The sequence below is a fragment of the Macrotis lagotis genome, chromosome 5 (assembly GCF_037893015.1).
Source record: "Macrotis lagotis isolate mMagLag1 chromosome 5, bilby.v1.9.chrom.fasta, whole genome shotgun sequence".
Lineage (NCBI taxonomy): Eukaryota > Metazoa > Chordata > Mammalia > Peramelemorphia > Peramelidae > Macrotis > Macrotis lagotis.
Window position 1 is genome coordinate 62,892,429 of NC_133662.1, and position 26,415 is coordinate 62,918,843.

General features: G+C 33.8%; 1 protein-coding gene across 5 annotated transcripts in view; it reads right to left on the reverse strand.

Annotated features, from left to right (window-relative positions):
• Positions 1-2,192: 2,192 nt before the first annotated feature.
• FILIP1 (filamin A interacting protein 1) overlaps positions 2,193-26,415 on the reverse strand; it is a 309,418-nt gene continuing 285,195 nt past the window's right edge. For 3 of the 5 annotated variants that reach the window (XM_074237337.1, XM_074237341.1, XM_074237340.1), the window contains one exon: positions 6,353-26,185. In XM_074237337.1, coding sequence (XP_074093438.1) covers positions 25,979-26,185 — 207 coding nt within the window. In that variant the 3' untranslated portion in view covers positions 6,353-25,978. The other 2 variants (XM_074237338.1, XM_074237339.1) reach the window with 2 other exon arrangements.

Below are 26,415 nucleotides of genomic sequence, written 5' to 3' on the forward strand. Positions count from 1 at the left end.
GTAATGATTCAAATTTTTTCACATCCTAAATCAAAAAGGGACTTGGGAATTTCTACCCTGAAGACATACGGTTGTATGGAACAGAGGACTATATGACTTTGTCCCCGATCCAGAAAATTAAAACATAGACTGAATGCCCATAATTTCTCCCTTAGGTTGGTAAACTGTTTTCTGTTTTAAAAAAAACAAACAACTTGACCTTTCATGCTAAGATTCTATCTGAAGAGGGAAACTGCCCATAGGTAAGGTCATATGAACTGATATTTCTTTATGAAGAGGTAGCTAATATAGAGTTTTCCTTAGTTTATATTGTGTGTGAATAATCTGCCTCCCTAAAACATCTGAACCTTAAATCTCAGGGCTTTAAACTAAATAATAGATGGTCTTGCTCTTGTGGGGCAAAGGTCACATCTCAACTGAGAACTGTAACCAGCATCTAGAAGTAGAGTATCTAGAGAAGCAAAACCTAACAATGAACATGAAACCAGCAGAAACCAAACAGAAACCTCATACCATTTAACACCAGCAGAAGCAGTATAATACCATCCATGAGGCCCTGGCTTCCCAGCAATTTTGGTGTTATATGTTGGGTTTTTTTTTACTTACCTAGATTTCCTAGGTCTACAAACTCATCTCACTGATAGTATGTATGTTTGGGGGAGAGTATGTCCCATGTTTATTTGCGGAAAATGTTTTATTGCTCGTTTTACTGTTATTTCATTAAATTTTTTTCCTCTGAACTACTGTCTTTCATTTGGCTAGTTAAAGTAAACTCATTGGTATGTGCTTGTGAGTTATTGTCTGGAAGTAGAATTAGACTTAACCTGGGGGTAGTTTGTATGGAGTAAGCAAAATGTAAGTTAGTGTACTGGGAAAAGGGGAAGGGGCTACATTTTGAATGAAGAGGAGACTTTGTATTCATTTAAAACATGGTTTTATTTTCTATGAAGTTTGTTTCAACTCAAAAGGAATATTGCACAATGCATTTATTTTACAAACCTTAATTTTCTTACACTCTGGTGAGATCTTGACTGTACTGTTGGTATTATAATTAACTATCCAAATGTCTTAACTAGTTAAATAAATCCAATAGTCAGTGAAGAATTGAAGGCAAGATATTGCATTCATATAAAAGATAATTATAAATGCACAAATTTAATGTTTCACTTGAAAATAATAAACTGTTCAATTTATACAATGTAAAGGAGGCATTATTAAGTGTACATTGTGTTACAAATATTAGGAAAATAAAATGTATTTGCAAACTTTTTCAAATGCATTCCTTCTTTGATAAAGCATTAAATCTCCACAAATTCTAATATATTTAATAAAGTTATAAGCTCCTTTGTGTGGAAGAAACTAGTTCATATTCATTAAACCAAAATATAGACTATATAAATCTGGAGTGTTGAAACAACCAAACCCAAAAATAATGAGATAAAATTCCCAAGTAACATATACATGAAATAACACTAGAGAATAAATGTAACATGGCACTTTGAATGTTTCAGTTCAAAATTAATGAACCTATAGTATTTTTTCCTGATAAAAAATAATAACTTTCATGAAATTGAGTTATGGGCTAAGTACTTGAAAAATCTGAGAATTACAAATATTAACAGTCTAATAAGATTAATTTCTCCAAATCCTCATTTTTATGGGTTTATTATAGCTTCTTATTGTATTTTTCCTTCTTTGTAAACTTGGTACTTTTAAGTAGTTATGAAATTCTTTTCAGATCAAAGTTTCTTTGCTTATACTTAAACTATCATATTGCATAATCAATTCAAGTTAATGTTTCTTTCAAATTGGCATTGCCCTAAAGCCTAAGCCCTGTCATAAATTCTTCCCATGTGAGCATTCAGGGCTATCATGAAATTTGGTCTATTTGCTATATTTACTAACTGCCATAAAAACAAATATTTTATCAATATGTTGGGAACAACCAGAGGGAATTATTTCAGGACATTTTCTTTCTATAATATATGAAGAATTAGGGGCGGCTAGGTGGCACAGTGGATAGAGCACTGGCCTTGGAGTCAGGAGTACCTGGGTTCAAATCTGACCTCAGACACATAATAATTACTTAGCTGTGTGGCCTTGGGCAAGCCACTTAACCCCATTGCCTTGAAAAAACTAATATATATATATATATAATATATATATATATGTATATATATATATATACATAATATATATATATAATTAAATGCAACAATGTATTAACAATGTTTCATTGTTAAGAAAAAGATTTCTGGTGATGTGAACTGAAAATTTTGGTATACTCATCCAATTTTAAAAGCATCATTATCTAATCTGATGATTATTATATAATTAGGTATTATATAATAGATACCAATATTTTGCGAGCCTAGGACAATTTCATACTAATACATAAATATTCATAAGGTGCCTAACTTATGCTTCCTCTATTTCCAGTCACCTTCCTGTCTTTATTGCTGCCACTATTGAGAATTTCAAGTTTTCACCTGCTTTCACAACTCTTCTCCATCACCAACCCTACTAGAGTTTCTATAGACATAGAACTAGAGAGGTACTAGGGAGAATAACAACTTGAACTGCTACTGTCCCTTTTATACCAGCAATAATGGGATAAGCTTTGGAGTCATAAGCATCTATCCCTTCTAATGAGAATAACCATAGATTACCTGGTATATACTCAGTGGTGGGATTCAGTCAGTTTGTATTGCTTTGGTAGAACTGATAACTAATTTTATGTTGAGTTGGGTGAACTGGTTGTTAAAATGGCACTTGTAATCTAAGGTGGGCACCTGGGCATCTGCCCAATGTGGAAATCAAAAATGTACATTCCTTACTCTTTTTTAATGTTCATCTGAGCAACAGCATTTTCTAAACTGTCAAAAATATTGACAGAACTATATTTATAATATTCATTTATTACTTTCTTAAAATTTATTATACCTTTGATGAAATAATACATTTTAATTACCAAGGGATAACAAGCTGTTATTTGTTTCCACTTTGTGTTATGCTCAAAATTCCCCTGAGATATGTGCACTGGTGTTCCTTGAATGGTGAAACCAATAGGAAGCTGGGACACAATGAACCAATAGAAATAATGGATTTCAAAGGTTCTCTTATCGCCCATTTTGTAAGCCACAGAAGTAGAAGAAAAGAGTCAAATGGGTAGAATGAATTTTGGTTCTGCATATGATCCAACATTGTTGTGGTCACATGGCTGCTTTCATTCATAAAGATATATTTTCTTACTGGGAGTAATATAACAAATTAGTTCTGTGTATCTCTTTTATTGTTCTTACTTGAGTATTAAGTGTATAAAATATTAAACTACCTTTCGGCATATTTTTTTGTATATTTAAAAGGACACTAGGGCAGAGAATCAGTTGTTTATTTGAATTCTACCACTGCATATACACATGATTTGGAACTTACCTGATGTTTCCCAGAAAAACTATTCCAGCAAAAGTTACTATTCATATTATCCATGTATGAGTAGAGGTGGGAAAAGGGATTCTGAAGGGGTAACCTGGATATTAAACAGGGGTGTTATGGTTTGATATATTCATTGATTTGTTTGGTTACATGTTGAATACATTTTACTAGATGGCCTTCCAACTCAAAATCTATGCTCCTATAAATATGGATCCTTTTATTCTGTTTCACTGTTAAAAATTTTTTTGATCTTTGCTAATTGTTTGTTGTTACATTTATTCAATTTTTAGATTACTATGCTAGCACTCAGTTTCCAATTTGATTTAAAGAAACTTTCATTAGAAAATGTACAGAAACATGAACCTTTAAATTTTCTCTTGTCATTATTATTCTCACCTTTCTTGTTTTGTAAAATATAGTGCTTTCTAAATTAGGCAGAAAAACAATCATTTAAAGCAAAAATATTATAATTTGTCTATAGCTTTTCTGTGAAAATTCAATATTGCCTGACAAGATTTTAAGACTATTTGAAATCTTGTTCTTTTGTTCATTATTCTTTATAGTATTTGGAATCACCATCAAATCTGTGGTATTTATTAGATGGGGGAGGAAAATCTATTAAATTATGACTTGATGTTAAGATGTCACTGTATTTTTGTATTTGTAAAAATTGTAAAACTTTTGTATCAGAGGTATAAGCATTTGACAAAAAGGCACTTAATCATAAACCCCAGATATAACATTACATAGCTCTTCTGAACTTGAAATGTGATTATAATTCAACTTTCTTAGACAACAAAACCTTCTGATAATAACTATTAACTTCACACATATATACATTAATATTTTTTGATGAACAGTCTAAAATTTAACAAGTTATGGCAATGTCATCATAGTTATTTGGACCAGAACTAATGTATTAGTTATAACAAATGTTATAATATTTCTTTTTCTTTATGAAAATCAAAATTATTTAAACATATACAGTCACCTGACATATAATACACATTGAACTTGATTCTCTTGTTGTTTTCTTTAAGGCACAATTATTCACTCTCTAAATACACATAAGGGGAAAAAAATCTGTCCTTGTCATAGAATTTCCAAATTCTCCCACTCTTGTTCAAACTTAGCAAGGGCTTCTTTTTTCAAGTCTATAACATCAAATTTGGGCTCCATTCTTTGGGAGTTGAAGAAATAACTTCATCACAGTATTAGTTGTGTTGATTTCATTATACATCTAGCATCGATAATAAGGTTTTCCTTAATGAATGGCAATATTTATATTTATATAATTTATGTGTAGATAAAATTAGAGATATATTTTATCAATTTTTAATTCATCAGATTCATTCTTCCATATTGCTCTCAGACATGTTTTTGTTATAGGGTATATTTAAAATGTTTTCATATTGACAAAGGTTAATGAAAAACAAAAATGTCAGTCTTCAAGTAAACTTTGGGGCAAATTTTATATAAAAACTGAATTCAATAGCAGCTCTGAGAATGAGATTTCGGTAAGGTATATTGTCTTTGCCTTTGGAAATCACAAATCTTAGCTTTTAAAATAATTTAAAAAGATTTATCATGATAATCTTCTATCCTACTCAAAAAGTATTAGTGGATGGCCTCTGTGTTTAATCTGACCACTTTTCATCTTCAGACTTTCATAAGCTCTGAGGATATAACAAAATGTTGACTCACCAAGGCTATGTTAGCAGCACAGAGTCCTTTCTTATCTACACTTATCATTACACATCAGAAGTTGGAAAATACTTTCTGTCAGTCTGAAACCACAGGCTTATATCTTGTATAGCCTTGCCCTGATAAATGTTATTTCACAATAATATCAATAATGTGCTTTAACCAAACCCAATCATAATATTGAGAAACCCTCATGTAATATTATTCAGCCATTGCCCTGAGATGCAGATCAGGTGGTTTGAAATGATCCTCTCTACATTGGTGCTTGAAGCTAGAAGTTACATTTTTTCCCTTTTCTAATGTTACTCTCCCTTAAATCACATTTTCACAGAATCAAGTTAAGTAAAGTATGCTTTTATTGGCTTTTAACTTCTTATATATCAGGTTAATGCTAGGTTAAGCTCCTACACTTCAATTAGATATATCATTTCCCAGTGTGATTAGCATCAAATTTTGGGTTTTGGCAAAGAACACTCTTAAAGTAACAGCAGCTTCCACAAGTAGTGGAAAATATTTTAAATCAAGCTTGGAAATCAGGACAGATTCCATAGCTATTATTTGTTTGAATTGAACCACATATAGAACCATAGCATTATGTAAAAAAAAAAAGTCCCTGTAAGGATCTTGTGCTTCTTAAGTCTTATTTACAAATTCCCCCATGGAAATTGTACAGAATATTATTTATTTCCTTAAAAATACCTAGTTCAATCAAAAGAAGAAAAAATAGGCATTACATTTCTTTTTGAAAACAAAATATCAACACTTTGAGGAATTGACAGTGTATTCAACAATTCCATGTGCCATTGACTATGGAAATGGAAAAATCACATTACAAAGTGTACTTTAAAAAATAAATTACATAGCAAATAATAATATTAATAATAAACATAAGCATGTGCCAGTGGACCTGAAAGCTTTGCAAATAGAATAAAATTCAGTTGGCACAGAGACTGTATTGCTCTTATTACCCATTTCCATATTAGCAAGGTGCCTTTAAGCTTTAAAATTCTGCTCCCCAAAACATTCATTGGAAGTAGTAATTATTTCCATTATGATCAGTAGCATAGAAGACAATGGTGATGGCAAAGGGCTGCAGAAGAAATATTCATCCATCTGGGGTTCAAAGGAGTTGTACACACACAAAATGCTTGGTGTTATTTCTCATCTAGAGTTCATCCGTAACTGATGAATGATGATGCTTTCTAGAACAAAAATAGAAAAAGAATATATCTTCAATTATACTCAAACTGAAATTCAGAACTGAAAGTAAGGATAACATTATGCCTACATTTTATATTTCACTAAAATAATGAATTAGAAGAGTCATCCAATGAGTACAGTGATTTGTCTTACAATTTTTTGATCATATATTCTGAATAAAAATCAGAATAATTGACTTGATGGAGATTTTTTTTCTGATTTAGAAACAGGCTTTTAAATTGGAACAATCTAAGATAAATTCTAAATGTTGAGTTACCATAGATATCTGATATATTTGAATAGCTTGTTTATACTATGATTATGCTTTACATTCAAGGTTCTCAAAGCGCTTTTAAAACCATTATTTACTGGAAAGTTCCTTGTGGTCCATTTTACTAAGGGGAAAAACTGAGACAGTGAGAGACTTGAACAGAATTCTACAGTATTTTAGCAGTTAAGACAGAAAGGGAAAACACATTTTTTTCCTGCACTAGCTAATCCCAATTAAGACCCATTTTTATGAAGTCCATTTGGTAAGAACTCTTGGGAAATTACTGAAAAGTAGTCTGGCAAAAATTGGGCTTATACCAATATCTTATACCATATTATAATTAAATTCAAAATGGATGTGACTTGAATCATACTATTAAAAATTAGGAGAGAAGCAGATCATAAACCTATAGAAAAGGAATGAATTCTTAATCAAAGAAGGAAGAGACACAATTACAAAAGTAGATCATTTGTATTACATGAAATTGAAATTTTTATCACAAAATCAAACCATCCAAAATAAAAAGGAAAGCACTTGATTGGGAAAAATATTTGAGTCAGTTATCTGTTAAGGGTTTGATATCAAGTCATATAAACTAACTATTCCACAATAGAGAATGATAAAAAGATCTTATCAAACTTCTCAAAAGAAGAATAAAAACTATTAGTTTTATAAAAGAATGCTTCAAACCACTAATACTAAGAGGAATGCAAATAAAATTAAAACAATTTTGAGGGTTTTTACTCAACCCAGCAAATTGGCAAAGGAACAAAAAAATGGAAATAGTTTGTAGGTGTTATAGAGAGAAGTGTACACTTGCGCATTGTTTGTGGAACTATGAATTAGTCAACCATTCTGAAAAGAATTTTGAAATCAAGCAAAAGGTTACTAAAATATGTGTATCCTTTGATACACATATTTTGTTAGGCATATACCATAAGGTATATTTCAGGAAAGAGTAAGAATTTCATAACTACCAAAATATTTATAATAACACTTTTGTGGCAGCAAAGATCTGATGCTCATTGAATGGGGAATAACAAAAAAAAATTGTGGTACATGAATATAATGGAATATTATTATCCTCTAAGAAAATGAGCATGAAGAATGAAGAGAATTATGGAAAGGCTTACACATATTGATGCATAGTAAAATAAACAGGGCTAGGGAAATTATATATATACAATGACTACAATAATCTGGAAAAGAACAGCAATGAAATAATTGCAACTGAATATTGTGTAATTAGATAAGATTGACTTGAATGAAGAGATATAAAAAAATCCTATTCCTTTACAGGGGCTAGAAACCATAGTTTATGAAACATTGCACATAATTTTAGAATATTTTGTGGTAGCCAGCTTTACTATTTTTCTTTCATAAAAAATTCTTTTTTATAGGGAATAACTTTTGGAGAAAGAAAAGGGAAGGAAAAAGAAGGAAATTTAAACAATAGAGGAACAATAAAAAATTTGCTAGAATATCCATATTTCTTTTTGTGAACATGTTGAGTTTTAAAGAGTAGAATTTTTCTGTTCATTCGTTAGAGATCACAACTTGGGCAAGGTCACTCAGTGTTTTAATATCTAAGATATTAATATCCATAGTGCCTATATTTCTTGAAAAGAGACAGTAGACTTTCAATTTTAGGGTTATTTGCAATAGTGTTTAGCAATATCCTAGTATAAACTGAGTTCTACCTAACTTATAGGGGCTGTAATATGGAAAGCCTACTTATATAGTGTTTTGAAAATCTTAGAGCACTATATAAACATAATTTTTATTATTGGTTGTCCAATCAATACTTATTAACTGACTGATTTGATTCATAAGGTTATTTTTTTTTGTTTACACATGCCATTACCATTCTTCCCCCATTTATTTATTTTGAAATTTTTTGAAATAAAACAAACATTTCTATAACATAGCATGATAAAAAAGATTGAACATGAAACTATAAATCTATTATATACAACTTGCTATTCTTTTAAATATGTAATGTATCATGTAAATTTTTTGCCCCTCTAGCTGAGATGGTTATCATTAGACACAAGGAGGGGTGTGTGTGTGTGTGTGTGTGTGTTTGCAAAATTATTCTATACATCTATTGTTCAGTTCATTCTCTGGAGGCAGATTGAGTCTTCTAAGTCCTTTTAAATTTATTTGGGCATATGTAATAGTAAAAAAATGACCTATTTACTCAAAAGTTATTCTTAAAACAATATAAACAATAAAACATTTAGACAGATCAGAAGCTCACCTGCAGATAAGCAGAGGGCATATGTGACCTCCCCTTTTCTGCTCCCCACCTTACTGTTACCGTATATGATATTCTCTTGGTTCTGCTCATTTTGGTCTTCATTATTTTGTTCAAGTTTATCCAATTTTTTCTAAGATCATCAAGCTCATCATTTCTTATAGCATAATCATAAATCGCAATTTGTTCAACTATTCCATAGTAGGCAGGCATTCATGCAATTTCCAGTTCTACACCACTATAGAGAGTTGCTATAAACATTTTAGAACATTATTCTTAAAGGCCAGATAATAGGATAGCAGCAATAACTTAAGAGGCAGCTAAAAGACTCAGTATATTTAGCGCTGAACCTGGAGTCAGGAAGACCTGAGTTCAAATTTGACCTTAGACACTTTTAACTAACTGTGTGATCTTGGGCAAGTCAATAAACCTCTTAATCCATTGAAGAAGGAAATGACAAACCACTCCATTTTCTTTCCCAAGAAAATCCTTGGAGAGTATTGACTGCTATGGTCCATGAGTTCACAATTGACCAACAATAATGACAAATATTTAAAATACTGTAGAAGTTAGAAAGCACTTGCCTCTGATAATCCTGAGGGAAGTGGAACAAATATTGTCTCCCATTTAAAAAGAAGGAAACCCTGACTCAAAAAGGGGAAGCAACTTTATCTGTGATCACAAATAAATGTCAAGAAAAACAAGATCAGACCTCTAACTAGGGTGGTGGAGACTATGGTTTTTTCCTGTCCTTAGATAGGACTAGAAGCACTTGAAATCTTAGCATGTTTTTACTACTGAATGAACTCTGCCAGAGAAAAGCACATTAAACCCTCACCTTGTCAATGACACATTGAATATTGAATGAGAGAAGGGAGAGTTTTGATGACATGTTAATGGACAAAAAATGTCATTTTGCACAGGGGGGCTTGCAAAGAGTAAGGAAGGAAAGTCTAACACCCTTCCCCATTTATCCCTTTCACTTCATCCCTCACCTTGTTCACCCACATCTATGATCATTAACTAGTACCTCCTCTGTCCTGTAAGAGATGACAAAGGACTGGAACCTTCCAAAGTTTTAAAATGTTAGGACGAAGGGGTTGAAATCGGATACCTCTGACAATGGCACAGACAAACTATTACTTTCCCCTATGGAAGTAATAGTTTACACAAATGAATCAATCCCCTCTTCCAGAAGGAAGAAAGAAGCCCCAAAATGTCCCTTTAGTCAGGAATGCATTGGAAAGGGAGGGCATTTGCTCTCACTTTGGACAGTATTGCAGCTGTGAACAATACCCAGCTCTCTTCTCTGCCTTCTCTGAAGAGATGGGTTTGAGGGTTTGTTTCGTACAACTTATCCTGAATATCACCACTACTTATGGTTCTAGGCAAGGCTCAGATACCACATCTCCTGATCTACTGGTCTTCTCAGTATACCTTATTGTTCCTCCTCACAAATAGTTTACCACCCACAAGATTTACTGATACAGCATGACATAGTGAATAGAGGAAGTCAGAGTTGTGCTACTGACATATATAGACTTTGTGACCAAGGGTAAGTCCCTTAATGTCTCAGTGCCCCCAAGAAATAATATGAGAATATGTGACAGATCAGTAGCTGCCCTGCAACAGCAGAGAGCATTCCTACCCCAATGAAATTAAAAATCTGAACTCTCCTTTCTGCTCTTCACTTTACACCCCACAAAAAAAAAATTTGCACTATCCCTATCAACTTTTAGCAACACTTGCAGCAGTATTGACTGAAATCAGGCATATCAGTTAGTCCAGGAAGAATTCTAATATTTTCTATCCCTAATTTCTAGCAAACAATTCAACAAATATTTACCAAGTGCCAACTAAAATATAAAAGTTAAAATATGTATATATTGTAAGTTTTGTAAAGCCCCATCTATTTTCTAATCAGATCCTTACAAACTCCCCTAAGAGAATAGTGCTATAGGGATTATTATCCCCATTTTACTAATAATATGTTAAGTGATTTGGCTATAAATAGTGTCAGAGGCAAGATTTGAAACTATCTCTCTTGACTGTAGGACTCTTACCACTAGAATAGTTACCTTTATATAGGTAATGTATTTATTTCAGAATGGTAGTTTCTAATTTCCTGTTGTTTCTTTCAGACATTAAACCCAGTTTGAATGCTGATTTTTTATTTAAATGTATTTTAGGTAGAACAGCTAGGTGGACAGTGCTGGATCTGGTATCAAGAAGACCTAGGTTCAAATTTAGCCTTTGACACTAGCTATGTGACCCTGGGTAAGTCACTTAACCTATATTTGTCTAATTCATTGAAGAAGGAACTAGGGATAATAATAATAATATCACCTACTTTGAAGGGTCAAATGAGTAAGGATGGAATGAGATCACATTTATAATGTAGTTATCACAGTGCTTGGTACATAGTGGTCAGGTGAGAAATATTCCCTTCTTCCTTTCTTCTCTCCTTCACTCCCTTCTGTCTTTCTTTTCTCCCTCCCTCCCTTGCTCCCTCCTTCTGTTCTTTCCTTCTCTTGACCTCAGTTTTCTCATCTGTAAAGTGGGGATAACATTAGTATTTATCTAAAAGGGTTCTTATAAGGACTAAATAAAATAGCATAAATAAAACTGCTTTCTAAACTTTAAAGTACTATTTAAATACTGGCTATTATTATTTTATTTGGGAAATTTATTTTTCAAAATTTTCAAAACTTTTAAAACTTTTGTCATCTTAGCTCAGGCTCTCATCACCGATTACCTAGACTATTGCAGTGGCTTCCTGACTGCATTTCCTTCAACACCAAACAATATTCCACATAGCTGCCACAATAATCTACCTAAAAATTTTTTAAAGAGTCACTTCCTTATTTGAAAATTTTCTATGGCTCCATTTGACCTTCAGGATAAAATACAAACTCCTCTATTTCACAGGTTGCTTCTAACTTTCTTTTCTAGGATAATTTCAGATTACTATACTTTATCTCCTTTCCCTAATTTCTAGCAATTTTACAGTTAAATTGGCCTTCTTTAACCTTTTACACTTTGCTTATGTGTAGCCTGTCTATGCCTGGAATGTCCTTCTTCCTCACCTCTTTCTTTTGGATTCCCCAGTTTCCTTTGGCCTTTGGCCTTTAGATCATGTCACTTCTTCAAAAGGTCTTCCAGCATCTCATAAATGTCCCCTTCTCTCCATTTACAACACTACCACCTCAATAATTCAAGCCTCCATCACCTCTTATCTGTTTATTTGCCTACAAATGGATCTCCTTACCTTTTCTGTTTGCCATTTAAAACCCTTTTCCAACTGCCTCCACCCTTTTTCAGCCTTATGCATTATCTCCCTCCTTGGACTGGAGTTTGTTGGCAGGGTTAATAACCTTTAACTGCTGGGATGTTTTCCAGAAAGCTTTGGTTCTTGTAGTTCCACACCCTGTATTATGTGTATAAAGATAGGATTTTCCTTTTGTTATAATTTTGTAACTGTGCTACCCTTTTTCACTCTGGAGAATGCACATTGTATTTCTTTTGGATATACTTAAACATAGCTTTATCAGTATTTAGATGTAGCTTTATCAATAAGCCTTTATCCTACTAATCAGATTTTTGTGTATTGAAAGTTTAGTCCACTCCTAAGTCTGAGGAATTTTAAAGTGGTATTTTTCTTAAAATTTCTTAAAATTAAGATAGATAGACAATCAGAGAGACACATACATCTATAAGGCCTCTGCTTCCTTGACTGATGCAAGATCATTCTAGATCATTCTCTGCACTTGCAGGATATTTGGCATGTATCCTGTAAAAGTAATTTTTTCCCCCTATTTCTTGGTTTTGCTTCTAAAATCATCTGGGAAGGTAACTCTTTTTTTTTTCCAACTTCTTATTTTTCCAATAATAATTTGTCTGCTTGGTTCTAGATAAACCCACAGTTTCTGGCACCATAGATAAAACCTCTATATTTTTTTTGTTAGCTAACCTTAAGGTTATAGGGAAGTCTTCCAGTCCCACACTCTTTTCTCCTCAAGCAATTACTGCACTTAAAGATTTTAAAAACATGGCTTATATAGGAATCTGTTTTGTTTGACCATGAGTATTTGTTTAAGGAGTTTTATTTTCTTTTTTATTACGAGGAGGACAGGAAGGAGAGAAACTGATTTTTTCAATTAAAAAAATTTAAGAAAATATAAAGCTCCCAAAGTATGGATCTGAAAGCAGAAGTAACATATAACACCTTGCTTCTCCATCATCCAGCAGTATCCTGGAAGGAAAGAGCAGCTAAAGCATATATAAGAGATAAGATTTTTGAAAAGAAGGAATGGAGGAAAGGAGGGAGAAATGGGGGGGGGAAGGAAGGGAGGAGGGAGAAAGGATGAAAGAAAGGAAGAAAAGAGGAAGGAAAAAGGATTTCTAAGTTTTCTTCCCCATTTCTAACCAGTATAAAAAAAATATCCTGCCACAATTATCTTAGATATTTAAGACTTGTGAATGAATTTCCTTGCCCCCTCCCCTCTTCCCCCAGTATGGGGGTTACTTTGTGTAACCAAAAAAATCTTTCTTTTCCAGAAGCATTTGCTTCTCAGTGAAAGGAGAAAATTGATATGGTAAGAGATACTGATCAAAACTATTTTAAAACTTCACAAATTCAAGGAATCCTCATTTTAGTTGCTACAAGTAGCCCTAATTTAAGAGTCCAATTAAACTAACTTTCTTGCTATTCTTATTTTGACTGTCTTCTATCTCTGGAAATAGACAGTCTTTGCACTGGCTATCCTCAAACATATAATGCACTCTTTCTCACTTTGCTTCTTAGAATTCCTGATTTTCTTCAAGACTCTGATCAAGTGTCACTTTGAACGAGGCCTTTCTGCTTTAGTACCTTCTCCCTCAGTCTTACATTTGCTTTATTTGTTTTTTATGTAAACATAAATTGATACAGAGACATAAGTGTGTGTGAATATATATATATATAATATATATATATATATATATATATATATATACATCTATGGAGATTCAGATATCTAGCTTGCTGTTAATATACACAAATATAATATCACCCTCATTTAAAAGCAATCTTCTTGAGGGCAGAGATTCTTTAGTTTTTAATTTAAAATGTTCTTGATTGAAACATCCTTCCCAGTTGTTAGTGTTCCCCATCCCCAACAAAACTGTTATGTCTATATTTACTTTGCTGCATAAACTTTGTATATATTTTCTAATGGTTTATCTGTGACAAAATTGTTTTCTCTGTTAGAGAAACACCTTGGGGTAGGGTCTATTTTGATTTGATTTGTTTTTGTTTGTTTGTTTTTCCTTTTTGTATCACCAGCCCCTAGCACAGTGCCTGTAATCTTTGTTCAATCAAGTCTGATTCCTCATCATTTGGAATTTTCTTGGGAAAGACACTAGATTGCCAGCTCATTTTACTGATGAAGAAACTGAGGCAAACAGTGTTAGGTGATTTGCCCAAGGTCACACAGCTAGTAAATATCTGAGGTTGGATTTGAACTCAGGAAGATGAGTCTTTCTGACCAAGCCTGGCACTCTATCCATCTAGCTGCTCCACTTGCTGTCTTAGCGGTTAATTAATAAATGTTGAATTGCTGAAGTTTCAATGTTCTATCCCAATATAACCACAAGATGGCACTAGTTTCATTCTGTTAATGAGTTCCAATGTATTGGCTTCTCTCTAAAGCTGCTGTGACAGCTGAAATTCTCAGAAATGTATGAATACTTATGTACAAATAGTTCTGCTGAGCTCTAAATGACAAACATGTTTACTTTGCCTCCCCAGATTGGAAACCTTTAAATATAATTACATCATTAATAACAACAAAGTAATCCTAAATTTAAGCTCTTGAAATGTATTAAAACAAATCTTGGGGGGGGGGGAACTAAAACTGTAATTGAACATTTAAGATTTCTGTCAAAGTCTTTCGTTGAAAGATTTACTTCCTATTGGAAAATTATCTTTCTGTACATAATTCTGGTCCAATAAATGAAAAACTGGACCAAGTCTTATTTAAACCATCCTTCCAAATGTAACTGCAATCAGAAGGGCATAAAGGACATTTTCACAAATTAATCCTCTCATGTTCATATTCTGAATATTCTTCAGAAAATTTGTGTTTAGGTTTCTTTGTCCTTAAACAGGTCTTGGACTAGCTGATTTCTAAGATCTGTTCTAGTTCCAAATTTCTTATTCTTTCATACTTTCTCACCCAGTTCACAAATCCAGACTTCCCTAATTGCATAGCAATGTGACTTTCTTATTAATTCTTGGCATTGTTTAAGAAAGGATAACTTAGATAGTTAAATTGATTTAATACATAAAATTTAGTAGGAATAGGGAGGCAATTTAAGGACATTATCTTCTGGTATAATCTGCTAACTTCACTTTGAGGATATATTTTTAACAATTAATATATGAACAGATAAATTTCAAATATTAGGACACAGATTTTTTTTTGTAGAAGAAATCAAACCCAGTGTGCACTAATACCTTTATTATATTGTGATCTCAAAATTAAAAATCCAGGTAAGATACACATCATAATTTTCTATTAACCTGCTTACTTGGTTAACCAAATCCTGCCCATTAGGTAACAGAATATATTAATTATAGAATCTAATTCAGTCATAAAATGTATATGCTTCATTTTACAAACATAATGCATGCTAAATAGGCTATAACTAATGGCTATATTTGTACCTCAAGCATTTTTTATTTATATTCATAGAAATAAATGTTTCATGCATGTTCCAGTTTAATAGTGAGATATCATCTATGCAAGTTACACTGTTAAAAATTCTTAAAATAGGCATTTTTTACACTGGGCTTTCCAAAGCCAATAAAAACAAATGGAATGTGCATGTCTTTGTTTGAAAGTTTCTTTACTGTTGGCAGTAAGAAAGTAACACAAACCATAGGGTAGTTTTTTAAAAAAAATTACAGCAGATTGATAACATCTAAAATCATAAAGCTGATGGTTACATTTAAGAGTTCAAGTATGACTGAGAGGTTCAAAGTGATTCACTTAATAGACCAGAGCAAAACATCTTAAAAGACTTTCAAAAGTATTCTTATGTATATCCTTGTCAGCACACTAAGGATTTTGAAAGTGACCAGCTGTCAACATATCCTATCAAAATATGCAGCTTTTTTCAAATCAACCATATCATCAAAGTGAGAAGCTGGCACACCAATATATAGTGCTGGGTAAGAAGAAAGTATGATCTGAGTTCCAAGCTAACCTGAGATATTTACTGGTTCTGTGACCCTAGCAAAATCACTTAACCCCAACTGCCTCAGTTTCCTCATATGAAAAAGGGAGATAATAGTATATATCTTGCAGGCTGGTTGTGAAGATTAAATGAAGTTTTTATATAGCACTTTTCAAACATTAAAACATTATATAAATACTAGCTCTTGCTATTATTTGAAATATATCTGAAAGTGTTCTACACTGAGTAAAAATAACTTTTTTTTCTGAACTTTCCAGTCTAATTCCACAAAGTATTCTTTGGTGTTCATCTCATCTATATTTTAACCATCATTGTGAAAATAATTGGGTTAAAACTGTAATCAATAGAAAACTGGACAGCTTAAAGTTAGACGAAAAGATTCACAAAGATAGTATTCATTATTACTAGGTATTCTGAAGAGTCTGAGTTTTCACAAAGTGTTTTCTATCAGGGACAGGGGAGGTACCTGTTGACTGGACATTATAGTTTGGGGGTTTTGCTTTTTCTTTTTTTATAATCACCTTATTGGCTAGATAATAGTCAACAAAAGGGAAATGCGATGGAATTCAGATCAGTTAATGTGAAAAATAAGCTTGATGATTTCCAACTCACCCATTCCTTCTTATTTTCCTTGTTAAATGCTCTTAAATAGAAATTGAAGAATATATCTTTATTATTTTAAAACTCTGTGTCTAATCCTTGTAGAAAATATTAACCCAGAGCTTTGAAAGTTACAGGAAATGCAATTTGTCGGTGTGAGTGTAGGTATGTATGCACTTGAAGAAAAATAAGTCCTCTGGGATTAGATAAAAAAATTGATGGCTCTCAATAAAAGTAAATGGGAATGTAAAGACTTAGAGAATCCTTTTTTAAAAAAGATGTTTGATGCTAAGACTTTATCATTACTTTCCTCTCAAAATTACAAAGAAAACACACCTGAGAAAGTTATAAAGCAAAGCAAATTCTTAGTTTAGTGATAAGCCTTTATTTCATAACCAAGGCCTAGAAAAATGCCTGTGCTTCTGTCTCATATGGGATAGTACATCCATTAAAAAAAATTAGTACTAAAATTTGAAAGGAGGACCAAAAAGTGAATTAGACTCCATCTGTTGTTAAACTCTCATGTCACCCCAGACAGTCTCTGAGCTTTAGGGCTCTCAGCATAAATATAACAATATGATCCCATTGTCAATGGGGCGCATCTTCCAGAAAACAATATCCCAGCAATAATTTCTTATTTTTTTCCACAGGTGTTCTTTTTCTGATACCAGTCATCCATAGAATATTTAACAAGTAGATTTTGTCTAAGGCTGAAGGACTCACAATCAAAAAGCAATTCAGTCACCAAATTCAAGTAGAAGAGCATTGGAATGTTGAATTTCTGAACTATAGGCATTTATTTATTAATATACTTTATTTTCTTATAAAAAATAAAGGCTGGATCTTAACACATACAGTAATTGGGGGAATAGATTACAATATATATTTTAGATGAGCAATTGCTTAGACATATTTATACATTTTTCTTATAATTTTCACTCCAGTGTTATCAAATTTTTAATTCAAAGAAATCAGGTGGGGGTGGGGGAGAAACCACCAAAATAATAGATTATAAGAAAATATGTATCAGTAAGGCTTAATAAAAGAATGAGTGTTTTCTCTGGGCTTCTAGGTTCTGGCTAACTCTTTCAGACCTCTGATTCTTTTAATTTTTAGTAGCTACTTTAAAACTTTAAAACCACTAAGTAGAGGCAGATTTAATATATAGTAAACTCCTGATTCTGCTTAAATTACTTCTTGGTATCACAAATTACTTATACTCCTTGGAAGCCATCCCAGTTACTTGGACAGCCAGCTGGTTGGAAAGCAGTGGTCTACATGTGTTGGGAACAGGAAAAGAGTTCTCTGGTATTGCCAAAAAAGTACCCCAGCCATAAATTACATCCCTAAACCTTCCCTATGCTGAGAGAAGTAGCCATTATATAGTGGAGAATGAGTTGGACTAAGAATCAGGAAGACTTGGGTTCAGGTCCTGCCATACTGGCTACGACTCTAAATAAATCCCTAACACTCCTCAGTAGCAAGAAAAGGTGCCAACATGCATTAGGGGAAGGAGTTTCCTTATCCCAGAGTTTCATGTCCCAAAGAAATTTTTCTAATCCATCTCCTAGAGGGTTCTATGGACTTTTAATGAGTCAAATAGTAAATGGAGCCTAGTCTCATCAATGCATGCCCATTATACCCACACAAGAGGAAAAATAGCATGATTTACATCTCTACATAGGGAAGGTAGACCTGCTTTATGCACTCCAAACATTCCACCATGTGGGGAAAGGGAAAGAGCCTCTCTCTTCAAGGACAGCAACAACTTGGCCACTGGTGTGGTAGCATGGCAACCAGGGAAGTCTGCCAAGGTGACCATAGATGCCTTTCTCAAACACCAAGTAACTACACACTCTATTTTTCTACTCTCTGACCCACAACAAATTGTCCTAATGCCAAGGAGTAGGGTCAAGGAGACTCTTTTAACCAAATAGGCTAATTATCTATCATTTAAATTTTTCTGTGCTACTACTTCCTTTAGTAAAAATAATGAAGAGTTGAGTCTATAATGATTTCTATACATTTAAAGTACTCAACTTTAGGAATTTATTTGTTTTTTTTTAAGAATTTTTTGAATATTTCTTCAATACCTGAGTTTTGGGGCAGCAGATGACTTAACTATCCATAACTGTCTGCAAATGTCTCATGACAGTCACCTACAGTAAATCTTTTTGTGGTTGTAACTTTTCATTTCTGTGTTGAGTCCCTGTGATTTTCCTTGATTATGTTCCTGCTGATTTTAGAATATTCGAGAGATTAGCACTGGAGGAAAACCAAGGCTCCTTTAAGAGCATGGAGAGATAGTGCATCATCCCCACCTGGGATGCCTCTGCCTAGGAGCTCCTGCTCATAGCTTCTCAGAAGGGAAGTTCAAGGTCCTTTTATTTCCTTAACCTGTAGGAATAAAGGAAGCTTTAGGACCTCAGGTAAAAGAGCAATTTAAGATACCCACCTCACTGTGTTGTTGTTGTGAGAGAAAGGATTAATACATTTCAAAACATAGTAGAAATGTGAGTTTTTATTATAACTGGGTGAACGATTAGGAGAACAAGGGTATTTGAAATGAAGAGAATGATATAATGGCAATGCAGAGAGGGTAATGAAGCCTAAGATCCTTTGCTAGAGACCTCTGATAGAATAGGTAGGCCCTAGTGGTATACCTGTTTTTGCTATGATACTGTCTCTGGTCTTTCCTTTTGCCTCATACAACTTTTCTGATCAACCCTAGAAAGCACAGGAAATCTTGACTGCAAACTGTCCCTCACCCCACTAAACATTTGATTCTGTCTTTCCACATTTAGATATGAGCATCCCTTCTACTTAAAAGTTTCATCTTGTGTAATAAATTCAAGAAACTTTCTTTGCTTCCTAGGATTCAGTGTCCTTCATCTGGACTTAGTTCAGTTGATTAAAATGTCTTCTGGTAATTATCAGTCCTTTTTACTGACTCCAGGACACTCTTTGACAAGATAATATAAACTCCTTATGGGATTCCTAACTGATCCATTATTGACTCAATTCACTCTAACACATTATTCTCTTTATTTCATGAGAAACAAATTAAAATATGCTCTTAATTATGTATTCATCTTCACTTATATAGGGGGATTCCTCTGGTCCTGGTTATTACCGGTAATTTCTTTTTCTCAAGCAATCAAATCTTTAAAAATCATCTCCCCAAGTAGATGAAATTTCTCCAAAGCAAGGAAATTTGGACTCTTGCCCCAGTATATGAAACTAATTACTAAGGAGAAAATATTAATTGGCACAAAGAATAGGCAACAAACTATCACTTGAATCATGTTTGCTACAGACTTTTGCTTACTTCTAAAATTTTATAGATTCTAAAATAACTGGGGTTGATTTAATTTTATATCTATTCTCATAATAGCCATGTAAAAATAGAGTCGATTCCATTTCCTTGTAGGTAATGACAAGTTGCTTGTTAAAAAAAAATAGAAGTTTGGAGAACATTTTTAAAAGATTGTGCCTAGGTAGAAAACTAAAAGTTCTCCAGTGGTTTAGCAACGTAATATTTTGGTCACATATAAAGGTCCCACCTCTGATATATACTGACTGTAGGACTCTGCGAATATCAATTAACTGCTCTTAGACTCTGTAGTATAGAGCTGTTATGTGATATTCTCAGTCATTACTGCACCTTTGAAGGAAGAGAAGGATTCTATGAGGTTTATATTTAATCTCTTTATATTTAGTTGATATATACTTATACATGTCCTTGCCATCTTCCCTGTTAGATGAGCTAACTGTAAATAGTGTTATTTGTATCCCTAGTGCTTAATGAAGGACCCTGGCACATAGCAGGTACTTTATTTATCTATTTATTTACTTTGGTGTGTGGGGCAATGGGATCACAGTGGTGCAGAGCCCGCATTCTGTCCCCTGTAGCACTTAGCTGTCACATAGCAGATCCTTAGTATATGATTGTTGATTGAATGCCCTCAGAGATATTTAGTCTCAGGAGCATAGTACCTTAAATGTAGAGTTGGAATATTCCTTAGAGATCATCTAGTTCAACCCCCTCATTTTACTGATGAGGAAACTAAAGCTCAGAAAAGTTAAGAGTATGAGGGCCCACAGAGAATAAGTGGCAGAAATTAGGATTTTTAACTCAAGAACTATGATTTAAAATTCAGCACTTTCTACAATACCATACTATTCTTCCTATTCAACCCACCTATTTTTCAAGTGAGGAAAAGTCTTGAAAGAGGCAATAGTATCAAGTCTAACTAATGCTGAAGCCAGGTCCTAACCCAAGTCTCTGAACTTCTACTCTTGGATTCAACCAATTATTAAATTCTTCAAAAATCTTCTTAGGAGGAAAATTCTTCTTGTGAGTTAACCTAAGTTTCTTCTTTTATCATTTCAGCCAACTTCTTCTTGATTTGGGTATAGCTGGATTAATAAAGGTTGGGCCAGGCACTCTTTAAGGCACATTCTGCCTCTAAATATAAGATCCCTTCCTTTTATAACTAAACAGTTCCTAGGATCCTTCTCCTTTAATATTCAAAGAATATTAATAAATACTTCTTAAGAACCTTCTATGTACCAGAACTATTAGGCTTTGAGAATCCTTCATGGATTTGGGGACTGGGACTATGACTATGTCACCTTTTCCAAGCTTTCTCTTCTCCTTACTAAATAATGCTAACGCACTTAAACTCTGTAGATTAAGTGAAAAAGTACATCTCCCCTGAATGTGTCTTCCAGAAGCCCAATTGTTAAAAGACTCTTCCTACTTCATTGAAAGCAATCAGAATTTCCTTCACCCTCATTCTGTTAGTGAGCTCCAGTGGTGTGAATGATTCTGAATTGCCAGTCCTACAATTTTTCTTCCTGGAGTTCTATCTCCCCTGGCATCTGAACTCTGTTCTACTCAGTATTGTGGAATTGGGGGAGAAGCAGCTTTCCTAGCTATCATTATTTTCAGATTTCTTTTTACCCTATTTTTTTATTTCTCTATAAGGGCTCATTTCTATTCTTATTATTTAAATTATTCTAATGATTTCTATTATTCCTTCCAAAAGTGACAGACTCAAAAAGGAGAAGAATGTCTATGAAGTGAAAATACCAGATCAACTTGACTCTTAGTTCATTCTTCAAAATGAGGGCCAATTTTTTGAGGGAATTGCCAGTCTCCCAGATAAAATTTCAAAGAATATCTTCTGTTTTTAGTCTCTTCTCTATCTTCTCCTCAGACCTAATCCATAAGAGCTGTAATTAGGGTGGAATGAACAGCTGAATGGTTCAGAGCATGCATACTAGCATCCCTGTTCTTGGCATTTTACCTACAGTGTTACATTGCAGTGATGACCTTTTCTTTGGACTCACTTCAACCCCTTTGAGGAGGGGTCTGTCTAAAGCAAGGTCAGGGAATGTCCAGCCTGCAGACATTATATGGCCAGCAAAGACATTTAATCTGGTGCCACCATGACAACCTCAAGCTAGAAGCTTTTTAGAGATGTTTTAATTAAATATTTGACCAAATACAGCAGGTTAATTTTAAAGTTGATTATTTTGTATGACTTGAAAATGATGTTATAAATAATCCAAATGTCTATTGGCAGAAAAAGTTTCTCCACCCCAGGTCTAAAATATAAGTGCTTTCTTCCACAACTGCCCCCCACCCCAACACACACACACACACACACACACACACACACACACACACACACACACACACACATACACACACACATAATTCTGCTCCAGGAAAAAAAGTTCCCAGCTCTACTGTAATTTATGTTTGCGGTTAGAGATTAAGAATGAAAGGTTCCATTCTTAAAACATTGAGATATCTATTCTCCTCTTTCCCTTCTCCCCACTCCTGTCATATATAGTATTTATCATCCTTATCTTCTCATCTGAGAGACCCTTTGTCCTCAACCAGGTCTCTGCAGTATGTTTTGTTGTTTGAACTCTGCTAGGAAATGAAAAATTTTAGTCTATTGGGGATGGAATCTCATGTTCTCAGAATATTATTGTTTCCACAAGACTACATTATCTTTCATACTATGGTGGAATTCTTTTTTGTCTTAATAGTCTTCAAATGAAAGATGAATTAATACCTTAATGAACATCCTAAAATAGCTATGGAGGACAGCAAGCCTCTGAACTAGACCTGCTCCCTTCCCTCTAAAAAGCCCTACAAAACTGCTACAGAAATTTAATTCCTCAGTACCAGCAGATGCATGTTTTATTTTTTCCTTTAACTTAAATTTAAACTAAACTGGCAGCTACTGTTTTGGAGGAATTATAAAAGCAAGAATCCAAGTTTTCCCATAAGGAAAACTTGAAGTCCAGTGCATGTCAAAAGGTAGTCTCTAGTAGTCCAAGCTATTCGATATGATTTCCCAATTTATAGAAGGAACAAAGAATAATGGATAAATAGCCTTGGTTCAAATAGCATTTCTGACATTTCCCAGCTTCAAAACCATGAGCAAATTATTTGGTCTCTCTGATCCTTGGATTCCTCATCTCTAAAAGAGGAATAATAATATCCATGGTTCCTATACACAGGGTTGTTGTGAGAACCAGGTGAGATGAGGTATGTAAAGTACTTTGACCACATGCATATAGTGAGGGGGATTATTTGACTGATTGTGCTTCTTATATTTTACACGATAATACATATCTAAGCAGGAAAAAAAAATTTAGTCAGATTTTGAGCATTAGGTCAGGCTTACTCCTATAAAAGCTTACACAAAAGCATCTTAGAAACATTATGTTCATAAACAGTAGCCAAAAGTTGTGCATTTAATCCTCCACTTCCTATCCCCAGTGGATTTTCACTTCTGATATGTGACTTACAACAAAGTTTTAAAATAAATGTAGAGTTTATCCTGAAATCACAAAGAGAAACTATCACAGAGTTTGCTTTTCATCATTTTTGGAGAGCAAACATGTGTTAGTTCTGCCAAGTTTTCTTAATAGATGCACTTTGTAGGCTAAACTCTTCCTAAATGCAGATGTGTAAACATCCTGTGGTTGCCCTGTTAAATCTTTCCCAGCATCTTCTGTGCTGACAGCACTGTCTTCTCATAGGGAAATCAGGAAGCATATTGTGAGCAGGTAAGTGCAAAAATAGCAGTAAGCAATATTAACACTGTGATTGAAACAGGAATGGTAGAGTAGCAGGAAGGGGCCTGGGAAAGGCAGCAGGGAAGGTCAAAAGAATTAGGATGCCTGTTGCCCATGAGAGCCCATCTTACTCCTTCTTTACATTATAAGGAATTGGCAGTCAATATTAGACAAAATACTTGATGAAGCAAGGTATTCATTTTTTAAATGTCCTTGTTTTTGAAAGTTTTGGATAACAACTTTACCAAAGGGAAGAAAAATACCCTTTTTTAGACAAGAATAAGTAATCTAAAAATGAAGATCTTTAGGGAAATACTATTTCGAAGTCTATTTCATATATATTCATATCTTTCTGATCTTCTTTGACCTCTCTTCTCCCAACCATAGGACTCTACCAAAACAACATGGCTCCATTATGGGCCCTTTCCTACAATAACATTTTGAATTTATACCTTAAAAATCCAAGAACAACAGCTCTGATAGGGGCCTGACAAGAAAAAAATGTGGAACATAAAAAGCTATCAATCACTACTATAAATAATTCAAATCAGGGTCTTGTCAATGACAAGAATTCTGGCATGGGAAAGACATACTTTTACTTTTGAAGCATAAGTCATGTCTTAAAGGTGATTAATTCCTCCCTTTCCATTTTTTAAAATATGAAAAGAAGTTCTCTTGTCAATTCATTTTAAAAATTACTATATTTTACAAAAAAATTCCAGATTTGTAACTTTTGGGTTGTTATAGTCTGATAAAGTTCACCCAAATGGTTCAAAAAATTAAGACAAAAGCGCAGCCTGTGTGAGACCTTGTATGCTAAGCTACTGTTAGCCTTGAGCTCACTTTTTGTTATATGCCAGTGTCTACTTAAATATGATTAATCACATCAGAATGACATCTGGTTTTTGCATCCACACCCAGTTTCATGCGTATTAAAACATGCTTTAAAAGAATGAACAGGAAAATGAGATAAACATGGATAAAAATGATAAAGGAAAAAAAAATCCACTCCTCCATACCACAAAGACTCCTGAGACTGGATCTATACTCATAATCACAGACTTCAGTGTGACTTGGGGAGAAAATCAGGATCCAACAAAGTGGCATATGAAGCTTTGAAAAAGGAAGAGTTCTGGCTTTGGAGTCAGAGGATCTGGATTCAAATCTTGGCCCTCCTTTTTATTATCTGTGTGGCCTTGGTAAAACACTTAACCTCTCTGGATGTCAGTTGACTCACCTGTAAAATAAAGTACTTGTACTAGCCAACGTCTAAGGTCCCTTCTAGCACTCCATCTCTGGTTCCTATGCTTCTTTTTCCTGGAATCCCATTGGAATACATTAGCAGTTTCTTTGAACCATTTAGAATGATCTCTTTTGGGCTGCAAGCTGCAGTCAGACTGCATACAATTTATATACAGTGCATCTTTTTTACTTGATTGTAGCAATATGACCACTGAATCGATGGCTTTCAGAATATCCTCTATAGAACTCAGAAAATCTTTTGGAGTTTATAGGAAGTCTACTTTCTCTTGACCATTGTGCTCTCCCTCCCAAAAAAGAAATTCACCAACAGTAATAACTCTATTGTGCCTCTGTCATTCATTTTTATATTTTTTATAAAAATTATTCTTTGAGAATAACAGCGAAGATTCCTCTTTTTAAATTTTAGATAACACTTTTTTTGAGATATATATGGCAAGTCAAGAGTTCGTTAGAAGTAGAAGACATTGACCATAACTAATTTTACTTTGCTTTATGTGACCTGGTTTTTGGGGAATTAGAAACAGAGATAAAATAATACTAAATGAGGGCTGTCAAGAATCCTAATCTAGTAGGGCTAAAAAATGCCCTGAGTTGCCCATTCCTCTCATTTTGCAGCTGAGGAAACTGAGGACAGAGAAGTCCAGTGATATTTCCAAGGTCTCACAGTTAATAAAGCTAGGACCCCAATCCAGTGCTATTTCTAGCTCACCAAGCCACAAATATTATTGTGACTCTAAATTTTCTCCCCTGCACAAAGACAAAGGTACAATTATTAGTTCATTATTTTGTAAATGATATATTCACAACTTAAATTAGTACATGTAAACAGTTGCCACTAACAGACAGGAGGTAGATTTTCTTGGTAGCCATAATAGCTGCACAACATACCCCCTTAGCCACTGCCCTCAGCCCTTCCCCCCTCCAAGAGAGGTAGTGCTGCGGGCTGAAGATTTCTTCAGTTCTATTTTCATAGACTGAGTCTCTGCTCGAGGCTCGAATTTGGTCAGATTTCCTGCTCCTGGGGCTGCCACTACTGCCTTTCCTGCTTTCATACCTTTTGACATAGGAATGCGGGTGGGTGTAGGCCGCTGAGATGACCCATCTTGTCCTGACTGTGAAAGAAAAAAAAACAGATGCTAAGTTAAACTGGATGATGTTTCTTCAAGTGTATACATCAAAACCTAGAGTTTGATTATGTAGGAATACTCCTGGGGAGCATCTCATCAAATTTTCCCTGGAATGAGATTTATATAATTAATTGTATTAATTAATTACATTAATTTATACATTAAAATATATTTGTTTAATTGTATATTATACCTATATATATCTATATATAAAA